The sequence below is a fragment of the Culex pipiens genome, chromosome 1, assembly GCF_016801865.2.
Source record: "Culex pipiens pallens isolate TS chromosome 1, TS_CPP_V2, whole genome shotgun sequence".
Classification (NCBI taxonomy): Eukaryota; Metazoa; Arthropoda; class Insecta; order Diptera; family Culicidae; genus Culex; species Culex pipiens.
Window position 1 is genome coordinate 34,549,346 of NC_068937.1, and position 18,621 is coordinate 34,567,966.

Consider the following 18,621-nt stretch of genomic DNA (forward strand, 5'->3'; position numbering starts at 1 on the left):
TTACTGAGTTAAGTGTTACTTCAGCAGGGAAAACGTAGGCAACATAAATTTATCATACCCCAATATTTTTCCCTGCTGACTTCACTTTTTTCACTGCTGACAACGTTGTGGGGGCGTGGCCTACGCTTTCCCTGCTGAAGTAACACTTGGCCTAGTAAACTGTTACGTTAGCAGGGAAATCATTTTTTATTTGTCTAGGAGTTCAGCTAAAAAAAAAACAATTCTGGAACGCGTGAGCAGGGTGGTTTTGTCCGTGATTTCAGTTAAAAGAATCAATTATGAGACACACAAAAAAATAAAAATTTCGGAAAATATATAAATTTAATTGCTTTAAAATAACTTTCTAATACCGTTAATGGTAAAGAAATATTTGCAAGGAAATCCATATCTTTAAGAGTTATCCAATCAGAAAAGATGTGATATTGTTATTTCAAGCTAAATATTTATTTGAGTTTACATTATAATCGTACTTTTATGAAGGTTTTTGTGGCTTGGCTGCTGTGTGTATTATTTTTTTGAGTTTGTCTTCCTCAATGAAAAGAAAGTTGTGCTAAGCCATTTTAATTCGAAATAGTGAAATTAAAACTCAACTCGTTCCTGGAAATGAAGAATTCGAGGAAAAGTTAGATAAAATGTGTTGTTCAAAAGTTACATGAAGAAAACTTTTCATAATAGAGTGTGCGACATGCTCCACTCACTGCACAGCTTTGATTTTTGTATTACTGAAATTTGGTTGTTTAAGATGACACACCGCAAGATCGTGTCCGCAGCTGCCAAGGAAAACTTTCCAGAATACACTCGCCAGGATATTTGTCGGATCAGCAAGAGGAAGATCAAGCTGTCCGTGATTTGCGACACGCAGCTGGCCGTCCGGACCCGTACGACTAAAAGTAGCTGGCAACGTCCGGATGTTTAGAAGCAGCCGATAAAGAAGGCTACCGGGATTCCAGAAACTTGGTGAGATCTATCCGAACTGAAACTGTAAAATTCTGCCTACATTATTAACAACCAAACCACTAAATACGCGCTGATCTCTTTTTCCCTCATGGGATTGGAAGTCTAAAGATAGGTTGAGGACTCTTCTGGTTCTTGGTCTATGTTTAGGCGGGGCCAGACAATGCCCAATGACCTCGGAATTGGGTCCTAAAATGAAGCTTAGATTGCTGATGTTATTGTTTACAGCGATAATGCTTATTTTTCTGAGTACAATGACCTTTTGCACGACCACAAAGAGTTTAAAATGGATTTTTGAATCAATTTTGAAAAATTATCCTCGCGGTCCTTCTTGACAGAAAAGCTCCTACTTGACAGCTCGTTTCAAGGGGACCATAGTTGATCCATAGAAAAAATGTTGTCTTGCCAATATTTTTTTTTTTTTTTGCATTAAAATGAAAAAAAGTGATCAGAAATGGTTTTTAATCGTGTTTTTTACCGTTGTACATAAAAATTTACATAGGGCTTTAGTACCCAATTGGACTTTAAGGAGCTCTGTCATTCTGAAACGGGTCATTGGAAGCAGCGTGAGGGCTGTCACCACCTAATACCCGGGACTGAGATAACCTGTATCAGCATAATCCAAGACTGATACAAATTATACTTTCCCATAATTTCGTTGCCGGCCAGCGGGTATTGGATTGGATCACACACACACACACATACACACACACACACACACACACACACACACACACATTACAATCGTACTTTTGTGAAAAGGTAGTAAAATGTGCTAGTGTATAATTAAAAACATACCTACTCATTATCTAAAAACATGAACATCAGTTATAATATAAAAAAAAAAACAAAAAGGCTTGGAAACTGTGAAGTTAGCAAGGAAAATGCTCATCACAATAATAAGCCACGCTCCAATGATAGAATTCGCTGCTGAACACTTGAAGAACAGGAATGATTTGAAAGTATTTACACCAACATATTTGAGTACCTTTTTATACAAGTTTGATTGTAAATTTTAACTTAAATTATAATTTTGGTTGCCTATTTCTGTGATCCATGACCATGACTTTAAAATTTTCTTATTGTACAGTAACTGTTACGTTTAGCAGGGAAAATATTTTTTCAGATTTGAAGACATTAAATTACGTAAAATATAACTAATTTAAATACATCAAAGTATATTGTTGAAAAGATTGCATTTACGATACGAATTATAGTTCAAAAAAAAAAATCCTGTTTACGTTAGCAGGGAAATTTCACTTTCCCTGTTGTCTTCACAATTTTTTTCCCTGCTGACGACGTGAAGTGAGCAATGAAATTGGATTTCAATGACGCCATCTGGTGGCCAATACGAGAACTAAAATTTTCCTTGCTAACGTTTCCCTGCTGAAGTAACATCAGTATTAAATTACGTAAAATATAACTAATTTATTTACATCACGTTAGCAGGGAAATTTCACTTTCCCTGTTGTCTTCACAATTTTTTTCCCTGCTGACGACGTGAAGTGAGCAATGAAATTGGATTTCAATGACGCCATCTGGTGGCCAATACGAGAACTAAAATTTTCCTTGCTAACGTTTCCCTGCTGAAGTAACATCAGTGAAAATTCAACTTAAAATTTCACTCAATGGGTGTTTTTCGAAATTGCAAAAATTTGTGTATGGAACTCGTTGCAAAACTTGATTTTTTCAGCACTCGTCGTATTTATCCAACTCGGTGAACCTCGTTGGATAAATGTACGACTCGTGCTGAAAAAATCCTCTTTTTGCAACTTGTTGCATAAACTACTATTTCAGAATTCTTTAAAAAAAAATCACTTTGGATAATCCATCCACGAATCTTTATTTTTGCAATTCCGTCGTGAAACTACTTACTTTTCCTGTCATTCTTGAACGACGAAACAGCCTTCTTTTCTGTACCAAAAATAACAGAATGGAATAGTAACCCTTTTCAAAACAAATGCTGAAAAGTTCTACTTTTCAGCAATGAAATGAATGCTGAAAAGTTGAACTTTTCTAAACTTTTTTGGGAAAAGTTGTACTTTTCAACATTTTTTTGAATTACACGATTCATTGACACAATGCATGGACCTATAATTCTGTTCAAGAGTGTTTTTCGGAATTGCAAAAAACGTTGTATGGACCTCGTTGCAAAAGTTGATTTTTTCATCACTCGTCGTATTATGCAACAAGTTGCAAAAAGAAGATTTTTTCAGCAAGAGTCGTACATTTATCCAACAAGGTTCACCGAGTTGGATAAATACGACGAGTGCAATTCCGAAAACACTGTTGAAAAGTATTACTTTTCGAAACAAGTGAGCTGAAAACTTTAATTTTTCAGCATCCATTACAGTGCTGAAAAGTAGAACTTTTTAGCATTTGTTTTGAAAGGTGTTTCTATTCGAATTTGTTCTTTTTTGTAGAGAAAAGTAGGCTGTTTCGTCGTTCTAGAATGGCGCAAAAGTTTAACTTAAATGTTTCAGCATTCGAATGGATTATTGAATTATAGTTTTTGTAACTCCTTTGTGAAACTGCTTTTTTCTGTCATTCTCGAATGATGAAACGGCCTGCTTTTCTCCATAAAAATAACAGAATCGAAAAGTAATATTTGTTTACAATGGCTGAAAAGTTTTACTATTCATCACTTGTATTGAAAAGAAATACTTGTCAATATCAATTTGAATTGAACGGTGAATTGATTAAACACATGCTCTCGATAAACCTCGTTGGATAAGTGCTGAATCTACTATTATGTAACAAGTTGCAAAAAGAAGTTATTTTCTCAGGATTTTTAGTCAATCTTTCATGTGTTTAGTCAATACACTGTTAAAATCAAAATGTTATTGAAAATCAATCTCTCCAAGAATTATTTCTCAGTTTAACTAGATATTAAAACAAGTTTAAATTTTATGTTAAAAAAATACCGCCACCTTTTTATTTTTCCGATAAAATATGGTCAACACTTGTGCAAAATACGTTCGAAACAACAATCTCTCCTCTATCACAACTGGTAATAAAACTCCCTGCTTCTCGCCGTCGCCACTTCTCCCACGCCCTACAGCTTGCTGGCCGTCGCCGAAACCTTGCTCAGCACCTCGAACATCTCGTCCAGGGCGGCCCGCAGATGGTCCCGGAAGGTGCGCGTGTCCGTCTCGGGGCAACTGCGGAACGAGCTGATGCCGAACCACATGTCGTCGTTCTTGGGGCTGTAGCAGCAGCCGTACCCGTCCGCCGTCAGCGGGCCGTAGCACATGAACGCGTCGTACCGGGACGCCACCTGGCTGGTCGACAGTCTCATGTGTTGGCTGGCCAGCAGGCCGGGATCTTTGAAGAGTTCCGGCAGGGGAGAGATGTTGTTTTCGCGCGCAATCAGCTTGAGGCCGAGCAGATGCCGGTCGACGCCGTAGCCCTGGACGGCCTTGGAGGCGTACGCTTTGTGGGCATCGACGGCGGATCGCAGCTTGGCGACCTTGGTTTGGGCCGATTCGGAGGGGGTGAGCATGGCGCGGGCGAACGCAACCGACTCGTTCGAGCAGGATCGAATGGTTTCGGTGCGACCGGCTTCGTACATGCGCGTCTGGGCGGACTCGTAGTGCGCGCCCGGCACTCGGTGGAGCTTGTAGAACGCGTACTGGATGGCCATCTGGATGAAGCTGTCCGGGCTCATCTTTTGCGTCTTGATCCAGTTCTTGCCGTAGCCGGTGTAATGGAGGTAGTTCATGTCCAGGTCGGCGATCAGCTTGTCGTGCTGGGTGGCGGCCTTTTGGAGGAGAGTTTGGGCCTTTGGAGACAGGTCGAAGGTGAGCTTTTGGGGAGCTGGTAGGGTCCGGTCGGATCCTTTTGTGGAGTCGCCTTTGGCAATGTGGTTGATGATAAAGTCGGTGAGGACCGCGATCGGCTGGCCCTCGGCTGGGGAATGCTCGTACGTCAGTCCGTTGACTCCGTTCGGTCCGACCACCAGTTGCAGTGTTTTATCGTACCACCGGTTGCCGGAGTTGGCCGTGGAGCCTCCGCCGTGGATCAACAGGTGGCAAGCGTCGATTATGTCATCGCCGGACGAGTTTTTGATTTCGTAATCCAACGACAGCACAAACAACGAACTTTGTATCGCATCAAGCGTCCCGTTGTTGGCGGGATTCGCACGCAACACCTCGTACGCCTCGTGCCAATTGTCTCGCGGAAGCGCCGACAACATTCCAACCGGTTCGGCACGCTCTCGTGACATTTCGTGACACTGGCGCAACTGTTCGAGCAGCTTTTCCTCGCCGATGATGGCGTCCGAGCTGCCTACCTCCACCTTAAAGTACTGATTGTTTGAAGCCACCACGATGTGCGTCGAGTTGGGATGGTACAGCAGCGAATCCGCCGGACTCCCCGGAACTCGACACGTCCCAAAGATCTTGCCGTACTGCGCCATATCCAACGGGGCTTTGCCCATCATTTCCGGCTTAATCTGGCCATGGTCGATCATCCGTTTGTACAGCAGCGCCCCAAACACAATCTTGGCCGCGTACCGCAGCTGATCGTCAACCGACTTGTACCGCAACTGCGGAAACACCAACCCCGGGCTGGAATAAATGATTACAGGATCGCGATACTCCAGATACGCAGACTGCAGCCACCAGTCCGACAACCAGTTTTTCCTGTTCGCCGCCCGTTCCTCCAACAACTTCTGCAACCGCAGACCAACTCCACCCGGAGTCATGAACTTTTCGACCGCCGACTTGCTGCGGCTGAACCCTTCCCGATCCACATGCGGTTCGATCGTCGTCAGCAGCTTGTTCAGCGTATCGGACAGCTTCGGCAGCGGCAACGCCGGCAAATTACTCCCCGACGAGGACAAACTCGCCGTCAGCATCCGCAGCAACGCCGGATTACTCCCGTGGAAAGACTTTCCCGGCTGTAGCAGTCTCATCATTGCCATCAAGAGATACCCTTTAGTGTGGAGTGCGTACGGGCTGGACTAGATTGAACTCGACTTGGGATGACCGCGTGACCTTTGGCACCGCACTCGTTCGCGATAGAATCGGAATTGAAAACAAAAATAAATCACTCCGACTATGTTGCACTGGGAGCGCGACTAACTAGCGAGAATTGATTGCGCAGGCGAGAGAGTGTACCACGTCGACTGCTCGCTCGAACCGGACTGAAATTCGGGCGGCGATGCGATGAAAGTGAAAGGAAGTATTGTTGTTGTGGCGTATCGCGTATAAGGTTGGCGTTGGCGGGGCGGGCACGGAGGGAAGTTGAGCACGAAGCGATATACCTGACCGGGTTAGGTAGATTGTTATGGTAAAGGTAAAAGAAACAAATCTTGTAAGAATGCAGGAGCGATATCTTAAACTCAACCATCTATTCTAGTGTTTAAGAGTACCTACTTAGCAACTCTTGTTACGTATATCATTATACCGTCCGTTGCAGGACATAATCTGGGTGGTACAAAGCATGAATTCCCAGTTTTGAGCCCTTTGATAATTCGAGCATATTAACATTCGAACTCCCAACCCCCTCGACTCTATTCTTATTTGTAATTCTCTTGCTATGCAACAGGTAAACAAGATACAATTCTTCGTAAAAGTAATGATTTCGGGATAGAAAATGCTTGGTTGGATAATTATGCGTAGAAGTTCAACGATGCGACAAACAGACTTGTGGAAATACAGTGTCCCATCCTTTAAGGGTCCCGAAGCACCAAAACTTCTCAGCTGGTGGCTCCCAACGATTTATTGATCTTACAAACAGGAACGCGAGCGGGGGATCCTCACGTTTCTCCTCCCATATCGATTCAGAAATGTGTTGTTGTTTGAACATTCATGCTCCAACTCAATCCAATTCAACGAATCATCTTTGCGGTAAACTTTACGCAGCTGGCCTGGCCGCTTTAACTTTTGTGATGTTTCAAAGCAATTTATTGCATTAGGGCACTGCAATTGTTAATAATGACAAGATGATGCTAGCAAAGAGTATTCCCTTCTCTCTGATGCTAGGCTAGAGTATAACAAAAATGACTTTTTGGCGGGCATTCAGGGGCTGGTTCCGGTGGGCGTACTGAGCCCAAATTCCAGATATGAGCTTGATTGGACGTAACAGGAGCTGACACCCCGCCCTTCAATTTTAAATGGGATTTAACCCGTAAAAAAGATTTTTTTGAGGCATTTTGGCCACTGAAGCGTTTATTTTCAACATCATTGGCGTGTAGGCCAGATCCTTGCGCATCTTTTGGTATATATAAAATTGAAGTTTTGAGCATCCTAGAGCCCGGTACAGGCCTTCTAAATTCGGCATTTTTTTTTTTTGAAAAATTAGCCCCAGCAAATTCAAATGGCGTCACGGACGTCGCATATCTTTTTTGCTATGGCCGATTTTTCGAAAAAAATGCGAACTTTGAAGGCCTATACCGAGCTCTAGGATGCTACTTACGGGCTATTTACGGGGTAAATCCCATTTAAAATTAAAGGGCGGAGCGCCAGCTCCTGTTACGTCCAATCAAGCTCATATTTGGGATTTTGGCTCAGTACGCCCACCGGAACCAGCCCCTGAATGTCCGCCAAAAAGTTTTTTGTTACATCCTAATGCTAAGCGTTAATCAACCTAAACAATTTAGGGAGTTAATAACTTCGTGGGAAAAAATCTTGAAAATATGGTGTCTTGAGAAAGTTGTTCTAAATTTAATGAAGGTTCTACCACCGACATCGGTGGTTCTACATCTGAGACATGGTTAAAATCGGATAACTATGGCGCCCTCCACAGTTAAAAACTGAAACAGTTGATCAATTCTCTACGAAATCGGTCTTTTTTCTTCAATTGGGTACTAAAGCCCTATGAAAATTGTTATGTCCAACGGTAAAAAACACGATTAAAAACCATTTCTGATCACTTTTTTTCATATTAATGCAAACAAAAAATTTGACAAGACAACATTTTTTCGATGGATCAACTATGGTCCCCTTGGAACGAGCTGTCAAGTAGGAGCTTTTCTGTCAAGAAGGACCGCGAGGTCAATTTTTCAATATTGATTTAAAAATCCATTTTAAACTTTTTGTGGTCGTACAAAGGGTCATTGCAATCAGAAAAATAAGCTTTATCGCTGTAAACAGTAATATCAGCAATCTAAGCTTCATTTTAGGACCCAATTTTAATTTTTGTATTTTTTAATCCGACTGAAACTTTTTTGGTGCCTTCGGTATGCCCAAAGAAGCCATTTTGCATCATTAGTTTGTCCATATAATTTTCCATACAAATTTGGCAGCTGTCCATACAAAAATGATGTATGAATATTCAAAAATCTGTATCTTTTGAAGGAATTTTTTGATCGATTTGGTGTCTTCGGCAAAGTTGTAGGCATGGATACGGACTACACTGGAAAAAATGATACACGGTAAAAAAAAAATTGGTGATTTTTTATTTAACTTTTTATTACTAAAACTTGATTTGCCAAAAAACACTATTTTTATTTTTTTTTATTTTTTGATATGTTTTAGAGGACATAAAATGCCAACTTTTCAGAAATTTACAGGTTGTGCAAAAAATCATTCACCGAGTTATGATTTTTTTAACCCTCTAACGCCCAGGTTGTTTGCTTATCGTAAAAGTAGTAAATGGCTAAATTTTGGTACAATAATGCAGGAAATACTTTATTTTGGCCCACAAACATCGAATTGGTGCAAAAAAATGAATTTGAAGTGGTGCACCAGAGCACCATCAGGAAGATGAGCAACTTTTTTTCAAATCACAAAATCTCGTTTTCTTCAAATCTATTGGTTCAGTTGTAAGAAAATGCTTCGAAATGTGTTAAAAACTACTTATTCTTTGCTGTAAGACCATATTTCTGAAGTATGAATTACAAATTCTAAAATCTCTGCATTTTCAGATTTCTTTGATTGGCTAATTCAAAACTCACAAACAACCATTTTCATGAAAAATAAGGAAAATAATAAAACCATTCGTCTAATAACAATGTTTTGTCTTGTTTATGGATAGTCAAAACGTTTATAAACTATTGTTTTGATAAACATAAACTTTTTCTGTAATTTAGAAAAAAGTGCTCCTGAATATTTAGTTGCTCATATGCCTAGGTGGTGCTCTGGTGCACCAAATGAAAAAGGTTGAAAAACACTCAAAACCGGTCCAAACTCACAATGTTATTCACAGGGGTTCTTTTCCAAGGATCAAATGATAGCAAAACATTTTTTGTTTCATAAAATTTTGTGTTTGGTATTTTTACTGGCTTTCGAAAACTGGTCTTATTTATTTCCCTAAAATTGGCCCATTTTTGTTTACATTTCGTACTGTAACTTTGCTTGTGCTTAACCAAATTTGATTAAATTTGGGGAGATGTTAGTATACATTCTACATGAACACCTGCAACTTAAAGCACTATGAAAGGTTGTGTCAGTTCCGAGATATTTGATATTTAGGTGACTTTTTTGGATATAGTCGCAGATCGGAAAATTCTCTAGTTTTTCCTCATGGTTGAGTAACTCGTGAGTGAGTTTCCGAACTCTGCCTGCTGGTGAGGACCGCCTCTTTTTCTTGCCGTGAGGCATTTTTGCACTCTTTAAGCACTTTTCAGGAGCTAATATCCAGGAGTACCTCACTGATTGGTGGTCCACAAAGGAATGAAACTAAAACGTATAATTTTATTGAACGGTGTATTTGTGTGTGGGTGTGGGCGTATAAAACAACTCGAGGACAACGTACCCTACTGCTGCAGCTGATCCTCGGGTCGTTGCAGCCAGGTAACGGTTGTAGGCTGTTCTTGTTGAACCGGTTGCTTCCAGAACGGTTGAGCTGCTGGGCTGGGAACCGCGGTCGGATGTCGAGCGAGCGTTGCTGGACTTCCGCGCGGGCAGGCGTCTTCCCTCGTTGACGAATCGGCAAGCCCCGGAGTCCACCAATTTGGGCTCGCTGAGAGGGAAACCCCTTGACGATAATGGTCGTTGGTCTTTGACGTTGAGATGCAGGCAAAGGCTCCTCCGCACTTATAGGCCTGGACCGAACGATATCCGTGCGCCGTTGAGGTCGTTCAAGAATTGTAACCAATGGTTACACTGAAAAGGTCCTACTTGACAGCTCGTTCCAAGGGGAACATAGTTGATCCATCGAAAAAATGTTGTCTCGTCAATTTTTTTTTTTTTTTTTGCTTCAGAATGAAAAAAGTGATCAGAAATGGTTTTTGATCGTGTTTTTTTACCGTTGTAGACTGTTGGGATTATGGGTTGCAGGATTGAATATGTAATAAATTATTAAATGAGTATTTATTATAAGATTGATATAATTCATAAATAAGAGTTTAGAGCGCAACAAAAAGTGCGCACCTTCATGAATATTGCCTTGTTAGCAGACAGATTGCGGATAGAGTGCGAGAGCGCGCTAGCGAGCTGCGAAAGAGAAAACAACGAGATGCGCGCGGCCGGTGAAAGAGAGAATGAAGATTGTCAAATCAGTTTTGTGGTTAATTTGTGTGGAATAAGACGTGTTGTTTGTTAATTGCAAAATATCTGTGTTTTTATTATAAAAGAAAGTCCCCGATCACGACATAGATTAAAATTGGCATAGGGCTTTAGTACCCAATTGGACAGACAAATTGGGTCCTAAAATTAAGCTTAGATTATTTTTTCTGACCAAAATGATCCTTTGTTCGACCACAAAGGGTGTACAATGGATTTTTAAATCAATTTTGAAAACTTAACTTCGCGGCCCTTCTTGACAGAAAAGGTCCTTCTTGACAGCTCGTTCCAAGGGGACCATAGTTGATCCATCGAAAAAATGTTGTCCAGTCAATTCTAGATTAAATTTTCAAAACAACCTATCCCTCATGGGTTTCCTATGCAGATAGGACCTTTTGAAAATTTAATCGAGAATTCATTTTTTTAATAAAAATGAAAAAAAAGTTATCAGAAATAGTTTTTAGTCGAGGGGGATGACACTCCCGCGATGAGCTCACGATTTAGCTACGATGAACACGATTTTCTTCGATTAGCCGCGATTTGGCACGATGAGCGCGATTTGGTGCGATGTGCGCGATTTGAATACGATGAGAGCGCGATGCTAAAAAAAATCTCACGATGTGAGCTGTCAAACTGCTCGAATGGGAATGACAGCCACGGAATGTATTTTTTTGCTGTCATCACATTCGAGCAGCAGAATATAAACAAACAAAATAAAAAACGTGGTCCGAAATTTGCCGCTTTGATTACGGGTTCTACTTTTTGTTCGTTTCCGAGAAAGGATCTAGAAGAACCAGCTTGTTTGCGTTTCCAAGGCCATCAAGAATTCGATGGCGAAGTTGCACGAATCAGGCAACCTAGACGGTCGTATTCCGTGTCCGATATCGCTCACAACAGCGCAATCATTCCCGTTCTTAACCCAACCATTCGCGGTGGTGGAGGACGTGGCACCTGGTTGCGCTCTCGTGGCAACCCTGCGGCCAATGGTCGCGCTAGATTTACCAGCGCTGCCGGGAACGGGAATAGCGCCGGGCGTCGATAGAGGCCGTGGAGAAGCTTGTGTACATGATCCGTCTCGTGCTTGGCCGGTAGGGAAGCAACTGTAGCCCCCTTTTGCGGAGGCGAATTCAGCGTTGGTGGCACGCGTAGTGGAATTTGCCGACAGATGACGAGGACCACCCTGCAGAGACGAGTTCGGTTTGAAGCTCGCAACGTTGATGGCCAAAATTGCAGGAGCAACCTCTGCTATAGAAGGGAATGTTCCGCCGCCCATAACGGTTCCACAACCTTCGCCGAAGCAGCACCCACTGCCGGTTCCAGTAAGTTTGGTGGTCTTCGGTTGATTCAGTGCGCTGATTTTGGTATATATTTTAGTCTATGATTCCAACGGCCGAACAGAACGTGCAGGTCCTTCAGCGGACGCTTTCGAATCGGAGCCCGGTGGGCGGGATACCTCCAACAACAACACCACTGGCAACAGTTTTACGGTCGCGACGAACAAGTCTACGGTAGTGGCAGCGGCCAACAATATGGTTCCCACTTCGTCCTCGTCCAACATCGCCGAACGCCATCTAGAAAATGAACAATCTAATCAGTCAACCCATCGCACAACCATGAGCCGGCCGGTTAAATCACCGGCGGCCACGAGCAGCAGTGTTTCCGGTGGACTTGAAAATGAAAGCTCGGAAAGTAGTACCTCAAGTAGCAACCCGGTTGGTAGCAGCTCGAGCTCGAATGGCGGAGATGGAGGTCGCACCACGACTACGATCAGTATCAATAACAACAGTGGTCCGGCAGTGGTTGGAGCTGTAAAGGCGGCCACGGCTGGTGCAACAGCGGCACCAGCTCCGAGCACGAGAACCAGTTCAACCAGCTGGTTCGGAACAAGCTTTGCAATCAGACGGTCCTGCAGCGGATTAAGCAACTATGTATGGTGGACCCGCCCAAGCCCCCGTCAGAAAAGCAGCCGCTCAGCTACCCATCCGGACGGACCGTCGTCGCTACCGCACAGTGGTAAAAGATTACCCAACAGTGAAGACTCACCCGTGCTCTGTCGCCGCGAGCACGGCGCCACTCGACAGCCGTAACTAACATTCTCGCTCTCTTCTTGTTTGCACACTTTTCAGACGCCAAACTGGTCGACCTGTCGTGAATCTTCTGCGAGGTCATGCACGACATCCGGTCGGAACTACTGCCCACATCCGAGTTTGTCCAGGTGCACCAGCACGTGTCGAACATCATTCAGCACAAGAATGGAGCAGGACCAGTACATGATGGACGGTTAGGACGTGCATTTGCAGATGTCCAACATTGACAACTAGGAGATCATGTCGCTCCAGAGGATGGCTCGGCGATGGCGGCGGACGGCTAGCTGAAGTGGGTCGAGTGCATCGACGAGGTAATCCAGGCACTCAAGTTTTGCACCGTTATCCCGGTTCCCCAACAGGTAAGAAAGTCAACACTGTAAGAATCTTGCGTAATCTAATAACGATTCTTCAAATATCCTCAGAAAATTACGACAAATCTTAACTACCATTGACATTGACGCATACAAATCAGCATGAACTCGTCCCCCAAGACGTGATGGGCCGGCAACAAGAACCAGCTGTTGACGTCAGGAACGTCGTCGCCGATCAACGATGACCAGGCATACGCCGAGCAGTGTGTTTTCGGCAGGAAGCGGCCGCGGCTGGCCAGCTGATGACATTCGACTTGAACCTGATCTCGCTGGACAGGCTTCAGCTGTGGAGTCGTTCGAGACGCTCGAGAGGATGGTTCGGCGGTCGGCTCGCGGATACAATCTAGAACTACGAGAGGGTCGAGTGAAATGACGAGGTAATCTGCGCGAACTTGCACAAGTGATCGACCAAGAATTGCCGCTGTCGAGCCAGTGGAAACGGATGCACAACCAGAAACGCCGTTTGACCAGCTCAGAAAGACACCAGCTCGTAGCAGAAGCCGCGCATTCAGTAGAAACTTGAAGAAGCAGTTAAGCGTGTAATTGTAGTCGTATACAGGCTTCGCGTTATATTTACCAAATTTAAAATAAAATTTATTTAAGCAATTAAGAGTTTTATACATAGATTAAATATTTAAACAAATCCAATGCTACTTCTACCAGTACGCCGTTGCAAACCACGGAACGTTCGCTGTAAACCAACTCACAAATTTCTGATTCTCACGCTGCGGGTCAACACTTTCTCTGCGACCTTCTCCCTTTCTCAAAGACTGCCGCGAAATCTGGCTCGAATTTGACGCTCAACTCATCTTTAACGGCTTACTCGTCACTCGGGGCAGCTTACGCCCTTGGACACTTTATGCTAGCGCGAACGAACACTAAAGGCAACCAGCACCACCTAGACGCACTTGTACAGCCTGCTGTTGATCCGCTCGGTGCACGCGTCGCAGCACACATTGCTGTTCCCGACCATCAACTCGTCTTCGCACTGGTATCGCGGTACCAGCGTTTTGCCCCAATCGGCATGACTCACGGTCCGTTGACGTCGTTCCTTGGCCTTCGCTTCCTGTTGCTCGATGCTCATCTATCCATCATATTGGCCACGCCCTCGGCACTCAGACCCAACTCAAACACCATATTCGATTCAACCTCTTTGTTCGGATTTTCCGGCGCATCGTCAAGCTTTTCCGGGCGCCCGACGACTGATTGCTATATTAGGTCACGATTTTTTTCGACTGCCGATCTTCGGTCAGATAGACCTCGACGTCCGCGTCCAACATGCCGTCGTCGTCCTTGTACGCCTTTTTCGTCACCTTCCGGAACGCCACCTGCTGCGGTGGCGGTGCAGTTGTTGTTACGGCTGCTCAGTGGTTTTTGGGTGCCTTAACTGGAAGCAGACACACTGTTGCCGTAGTGCGATTCAGGGTTGCCTTTCCGACGGATGGGGGGTTGAGGTTTTTCCAAGTTGATCGGGAGTGACAAATCCAGGAAGGAAGCGTGAAGCACCAAAATGTGACAGCAGTCCTGGCAGGTTAGGACACGAGGAAGCCACGGAACACCGGTTCGGGATCGAGCATGCGGTCCGATGCGTGTCGAAGAACTTGATATTTTTCCATCCTGTCCTCGACCGTTTTCGGGCGCTTTCCGTACCCAAGCGAGAGGACGATGGCCAGCTGGTAACGTATCAAATCCTCTCTGCGTACACTTTCCAGCAGGTGCTACAGCAGCTCGTGCTTGTCGTACTGCTCCATGCCGATAAATTGGGGCCATTTGTTCGTAAGTTCGGCCAGAACTTGCGTGAACGATCCCCACGGGTTCAAATCGCCGCTGATTGGATCCAACTCCGTATCCGTCCCCTTCTTGATGTTGAGCGACCCTTCAGGAAGCTGGAACTTATCACTCTGAACGGTAGATTCCCGTAGGACATCTAGTAGACACAGCGTCCGTATCGACGATGGAAGCTGCTCGTCGAAACTTCCGTTCCGTTCTGCCGCCAATGTCCAACCGGATGTCACAATAATTCGACGCTACGGCCGTCATCGTTGCCATGCTGTTCCGGTTGGGCTGCGACCCGTAAACCAACGTCGCTAGAAGCGGCCGTCGAAGCGCTATCTCCATCGCTTCCCTGCTAATCTACGTCCTGTGGAAACGAAAGGAAACAGTTTATAAATCCGAAACATGCTGGCTCCAGGTCATCGCAGGGGGAAAAGTTCCGACTACACACCTTAACAATCCAGTTTCATGGAACTGCCGCAATCTGTCCCGAAATATCGAAGAAATCTTGTTTATTTACCTTTTTGGACTGCTCGAATCAATAAAAACAAACATTTCAACAGTGCGGCCAGTTTCATGGAAAACTGCTTGAATGAATATTGAATGGCAACTCTGACTGCATGAATGCAAATTTTCATTCGAGCACGATATATGTACGATGAGCACGATGTGCGCGATCTGGCGCGATTTGGCGCGATGAGCGAAAAACGACCACGATGTAGGCACGATGAGCAATGACGCAAGAATTTAACGCGATTAGGTGCGATTTGAATGAAATCGCGGAGTGTCATCCCCCTCGTTTTTAGTCGTGTTTTTTTATGGTTGTACATCAAAATTGACATAGGGCTTTAGGACCCTATTGCCGGAGAGAGATGCCGAGACGAGATTTACGACTTGCGTAAAGTTCTGTAAATCTGGCAACCAAGCATCGCGAGCAGCATACACCCTTACCAAAAATCATGATTTTTTGAGTTCCAAATCACACTTTTCATACGATTTTTTGAGTTCAGGTACTACAACCATAAAAATGGTTATACGGGTTGAACTGAAAAATTCGTATGAAAAGTGGGATTTGGAACTCAAAAAATCATGATTTTTGGTAAGGGTGTACATTTGCGATCCACAAGTTCCACACAACAAAAGGAACTCACCTCTCGCACGTCAGGCGCGTGAGTGACTCATGCTGATTCTCCTCTCGCGCATCACGCAACAATCAAAACAAACCCACATTCAGCTTATATCAATCCCGTGTTCCTTCGCAGTCCGGCTCCTCGTGTGACATGATTAGAATTCCGTTCCGTCTACGACCACCCCCGGGACGCACCCTCCACTCGCTGGTGAGGACCTTTGCCTCAACGAAACCGGCCGATTTAAAACAAGAAAGGGGCACCCGGCAAAAGATCAACTTCCACGAGCTTAAACATCCGAGCAAGGTTCCCCAGCGTTCACACAAGTCGACGACGACGGTTGGTCAATCGACCCCCACCCGCATCCCGGTGGACGCCCAAACGGTGCAGCTGCTGGAACGGTTAAGCCTGGTGGATCTGGACAGCGCCGAGGCCCACCGGACGCTCGAGGACGCGATCGAGTTTGCGTCGCAGATTCTGTCCATCGACACCGAGGGCGTGGAACCGCTGTACACGGTGCTGGAGCGGGAGCGGTTGACGCTGCGCGAGGACCGCGTAACCGACGGGAACATCCAGCAGGATGTGCTGAGGAACGCACGCGTTACCGAGGAGGAGTACTTTGTGGCGCCACCGGGAAATATTCCGCTCGAGCAGGAACCGAGGAAGTGAGCGGGGGATGGTTGGTGGGAAGGGGATTGTGGGCTTCCGGCAGCTGCTGGAAGCTTGTAGGGATAGTAAATTTGTAGCGTTAGGTTTGGGGGATAATGTTGTGGACGGTTTTAAGCTGAGCCCGATTGGACGAATGTTGCGCAATAATCTGAGAGATGAGTTTCGACGAGGGGAAGCTGGAACAGCGGTGTACGAAGGAAGTTCCGGGATTCCGATGCGGGAGAACCTTAGCTTTGTAAAGGAAACCTTCGATCCGAATGTACCGTTTGGAGTTACAATAGAGAAGCGATTTGCGAACGGGAAGGTTCCCTTGAATGATTCCTTGACCCTCAACCTGGACCAGGGTCACACGCTCTCCTGCCGATACCTGATCAACCCGTCGACCTCCAGCGAGTTCATGTACAAGGTCCAACGGCAGCGCAAGATTTGGTGGATGCGGTACGCGTGCGATCCGGGCCGGTTCTTCATTTCGGACCCCCGCCAGGACGCGGACACGCGCGTTCAATCCGTCGCCATCAAGAGTCGCCTTGGCGGAGAGGAACTCACGCTGGAACAGCTGGAACTCTTTCCGGCGGACGCTGCCGCCCTCGAGGAAGAGCTGGGGGACTTTCGAATCAAGGTGGGCCGAACCAGCAGTAAAAGGATCCGGCCCAGCGTGCTGCGGGTGCGCCAGTGCGTCGAAGTGGCCACGTTGCAGATCGTGCTGGATGCGTTTGAAAGTGGCGGCGATGCAAGCGTGAGGATTCACCGCAAGTTGGCGCCGTTCAAGTGTGGCATCGTGTGCCTTGCTGAGGGTTGGTATTCTTGGTGATTATTGCACTCGATCGTAATTTCTCGACTCACATTCGAAATTTCTCGATCGTAATTTGTCTACGGTCCTAATTTATGGATAATAGATTAAGATCATTCGATCATAATTTGTCGATCTACCATCGACAAATTAAGACTGACTATCGAGAAAATCTCGATATGTATTGAAAAATTCTACATTTTAAAATTAAAAGGAAGCAAAATATTATAAATCGAAAACACCCATGGGTTATTTATAGTTAGAAAGTTGTGTTTCACCTTCCTGATTAACAATAATATTATGTTCAATTCAATATATTCTATCGGTGAAAATTGCGTTTTTAAGAAAAAAATATTAAATTTTAAAACCTTTAGAAAAATTTAAAACGAAACTAAATTACAAAGCTCATAAAAACTTTTAAAATTATTTTTTTTTTTTTGCAGAAATGCCAATTAAAAAGCTTCGAATATTAATAAATTTAAAAACAATTAGGATTTTTTGAAAAAGTAAGCGGGAATTTATGTAGATTTTTTTGGGATTTTTTGTTTTTTTTTATTTTAATAGATGTTTTTTTTATTTCAATGTCAAAACCTTCGCAAATCTAAAACAAAAAATTTAAAACTTCAAACATTTTTTAAATGTTAAAAACTTCAAATGTTTTTAAAAAGGTATAACATTTAAATAATTCTTCAATTTTAAGACCTTTAAAAGTTTTAAAACAAATGTCAAATTAAAAAAAAAACTTGTATATATTTGAAAAAAAAAATAAAAAGATTTTCTTTCATCAAATTTTTTAAAATTATCAAAATTTCAAAAATATAGAAAACTTTCAAAAACTTCAATCATTTTTTTTTTTGGCTGCAAATTTTACAATAGTTCAAAATTTTATAAATCTTGATTTTTTTATCAAATTTTTAAAACTTTAAAATTTTTTGAATGTTAAAATCTGTTTTTAGAAAGAGTTTAAAATTTAAAAAAAAACTTGAATTTTAAGACTTTAAAAGTTTTAAAACATATGTCAAATAAAAAAAAACTTTGCAGATTTTTAAAAGATTTTATTTTAATTTAAAATTAAAAAGATAATCCAAATTTTTAAAACATGCAAAATTTCAAAAATAGGTATAGAAAACTTTTAAAAACTTCGAAAATATTTTTTTTTGCTGCAAATTTTACCAAAGTTCAATTTTTAAATAAGTTCAAAATTTTAATTTTTTTTATTTAATGAATTTTAAAATTGTAGAAAATTAAATTTATCGCTATATTTAATTTTATATTTTTATTTTATTTTTTTGTTTTTATTCAATACTATCAAAAATTAAAAAAAAATATAGGTAAATGTTTCAAATTCCATTTATTTATTTATTTTAAAATTTAAAAACCTTCAACATTTCAGAAATAGGA

General features: G+C 43.2%; 4 protein-coding genes across 8 annotated transcripts in view; 3 read left to right on the top strand and 1 right to left on the bottom strand.

The window, feature by feature from the left end:
• The window catches only part of LOC120418098 (nuclear factor of activated T-cells 5), a 100,367-nt gene that overhangs the window by 80,292 nt on the left and 1,454 nt on the right, over positions 1 to 18,621 (top strand). The gene's annotated exons all lie outside the window — the stretch shown is intronic.
• Positions 3,860 to 6,105, bottom strand: LOC120418099 (carnitine O-acetyltransferase-like). The gene has a single exon (XM_039580370.2). The coding sequence runs from the start codon at positions 5,876 to 5,878 to the stop codon at positions 4,010 to 4,012; it is 1,869 nt and encodes a 622-aa protein (XP_039436304.1). The 5' UTR covers positions 5,879 to 6,105; the 3' UTR covers positions 3,860 to 4,009.
• LOC120418102 (sericin-2-like) lies at positions 7,539 to 13,384 on the top strand. 2 transcript variants are annotated; one of them, XR_008211932.1, is made up of 4 exons: positions 7,539 to 11,722; positions 11,778 to 12,416; positions 12,530 to 12,849; positions 12,913 to 13,384. XR_008211932.1 is itself a non-coding variant. In XM_039580372.2 (3 exons), exons 1-3 carry the CDS (start codon positions 11,569 to 11,571, stop codon positions 12,553 to 12,555), a joined length of 819 nt encoding a protein of 272 aa, XP_039436306.1. In that variant the 5' UTR covers positions 7,539 to 11,568; the 3' UTR covers positions 12,556 to 13,384. The 2 variants fall into 2 exon arrangements, 1 of the variants encoding a protein (XP_039436306.1); XM_039580372.2 differs by having other exon boundaries at positions 12,530 to 13,384.
• LOC120418103 (glutamyl-tRNA(Gln) amidotransferase subunit C-1, mitochondrial) lies at positions 15,813 to 16,572 on the top strand. Its single transcript, XM_039580373.2, has one exon. It carries the CDS (start codon positions 15,915 to 15,917, stop codon positions 16,428 to 16,430), a length of 516 nt encoding a protein of 171 aa, XP_039436307.1. The 5' UTR covers positions 15,813 to 15,914; the 3' UTR covers positions 16,431 to 16,572.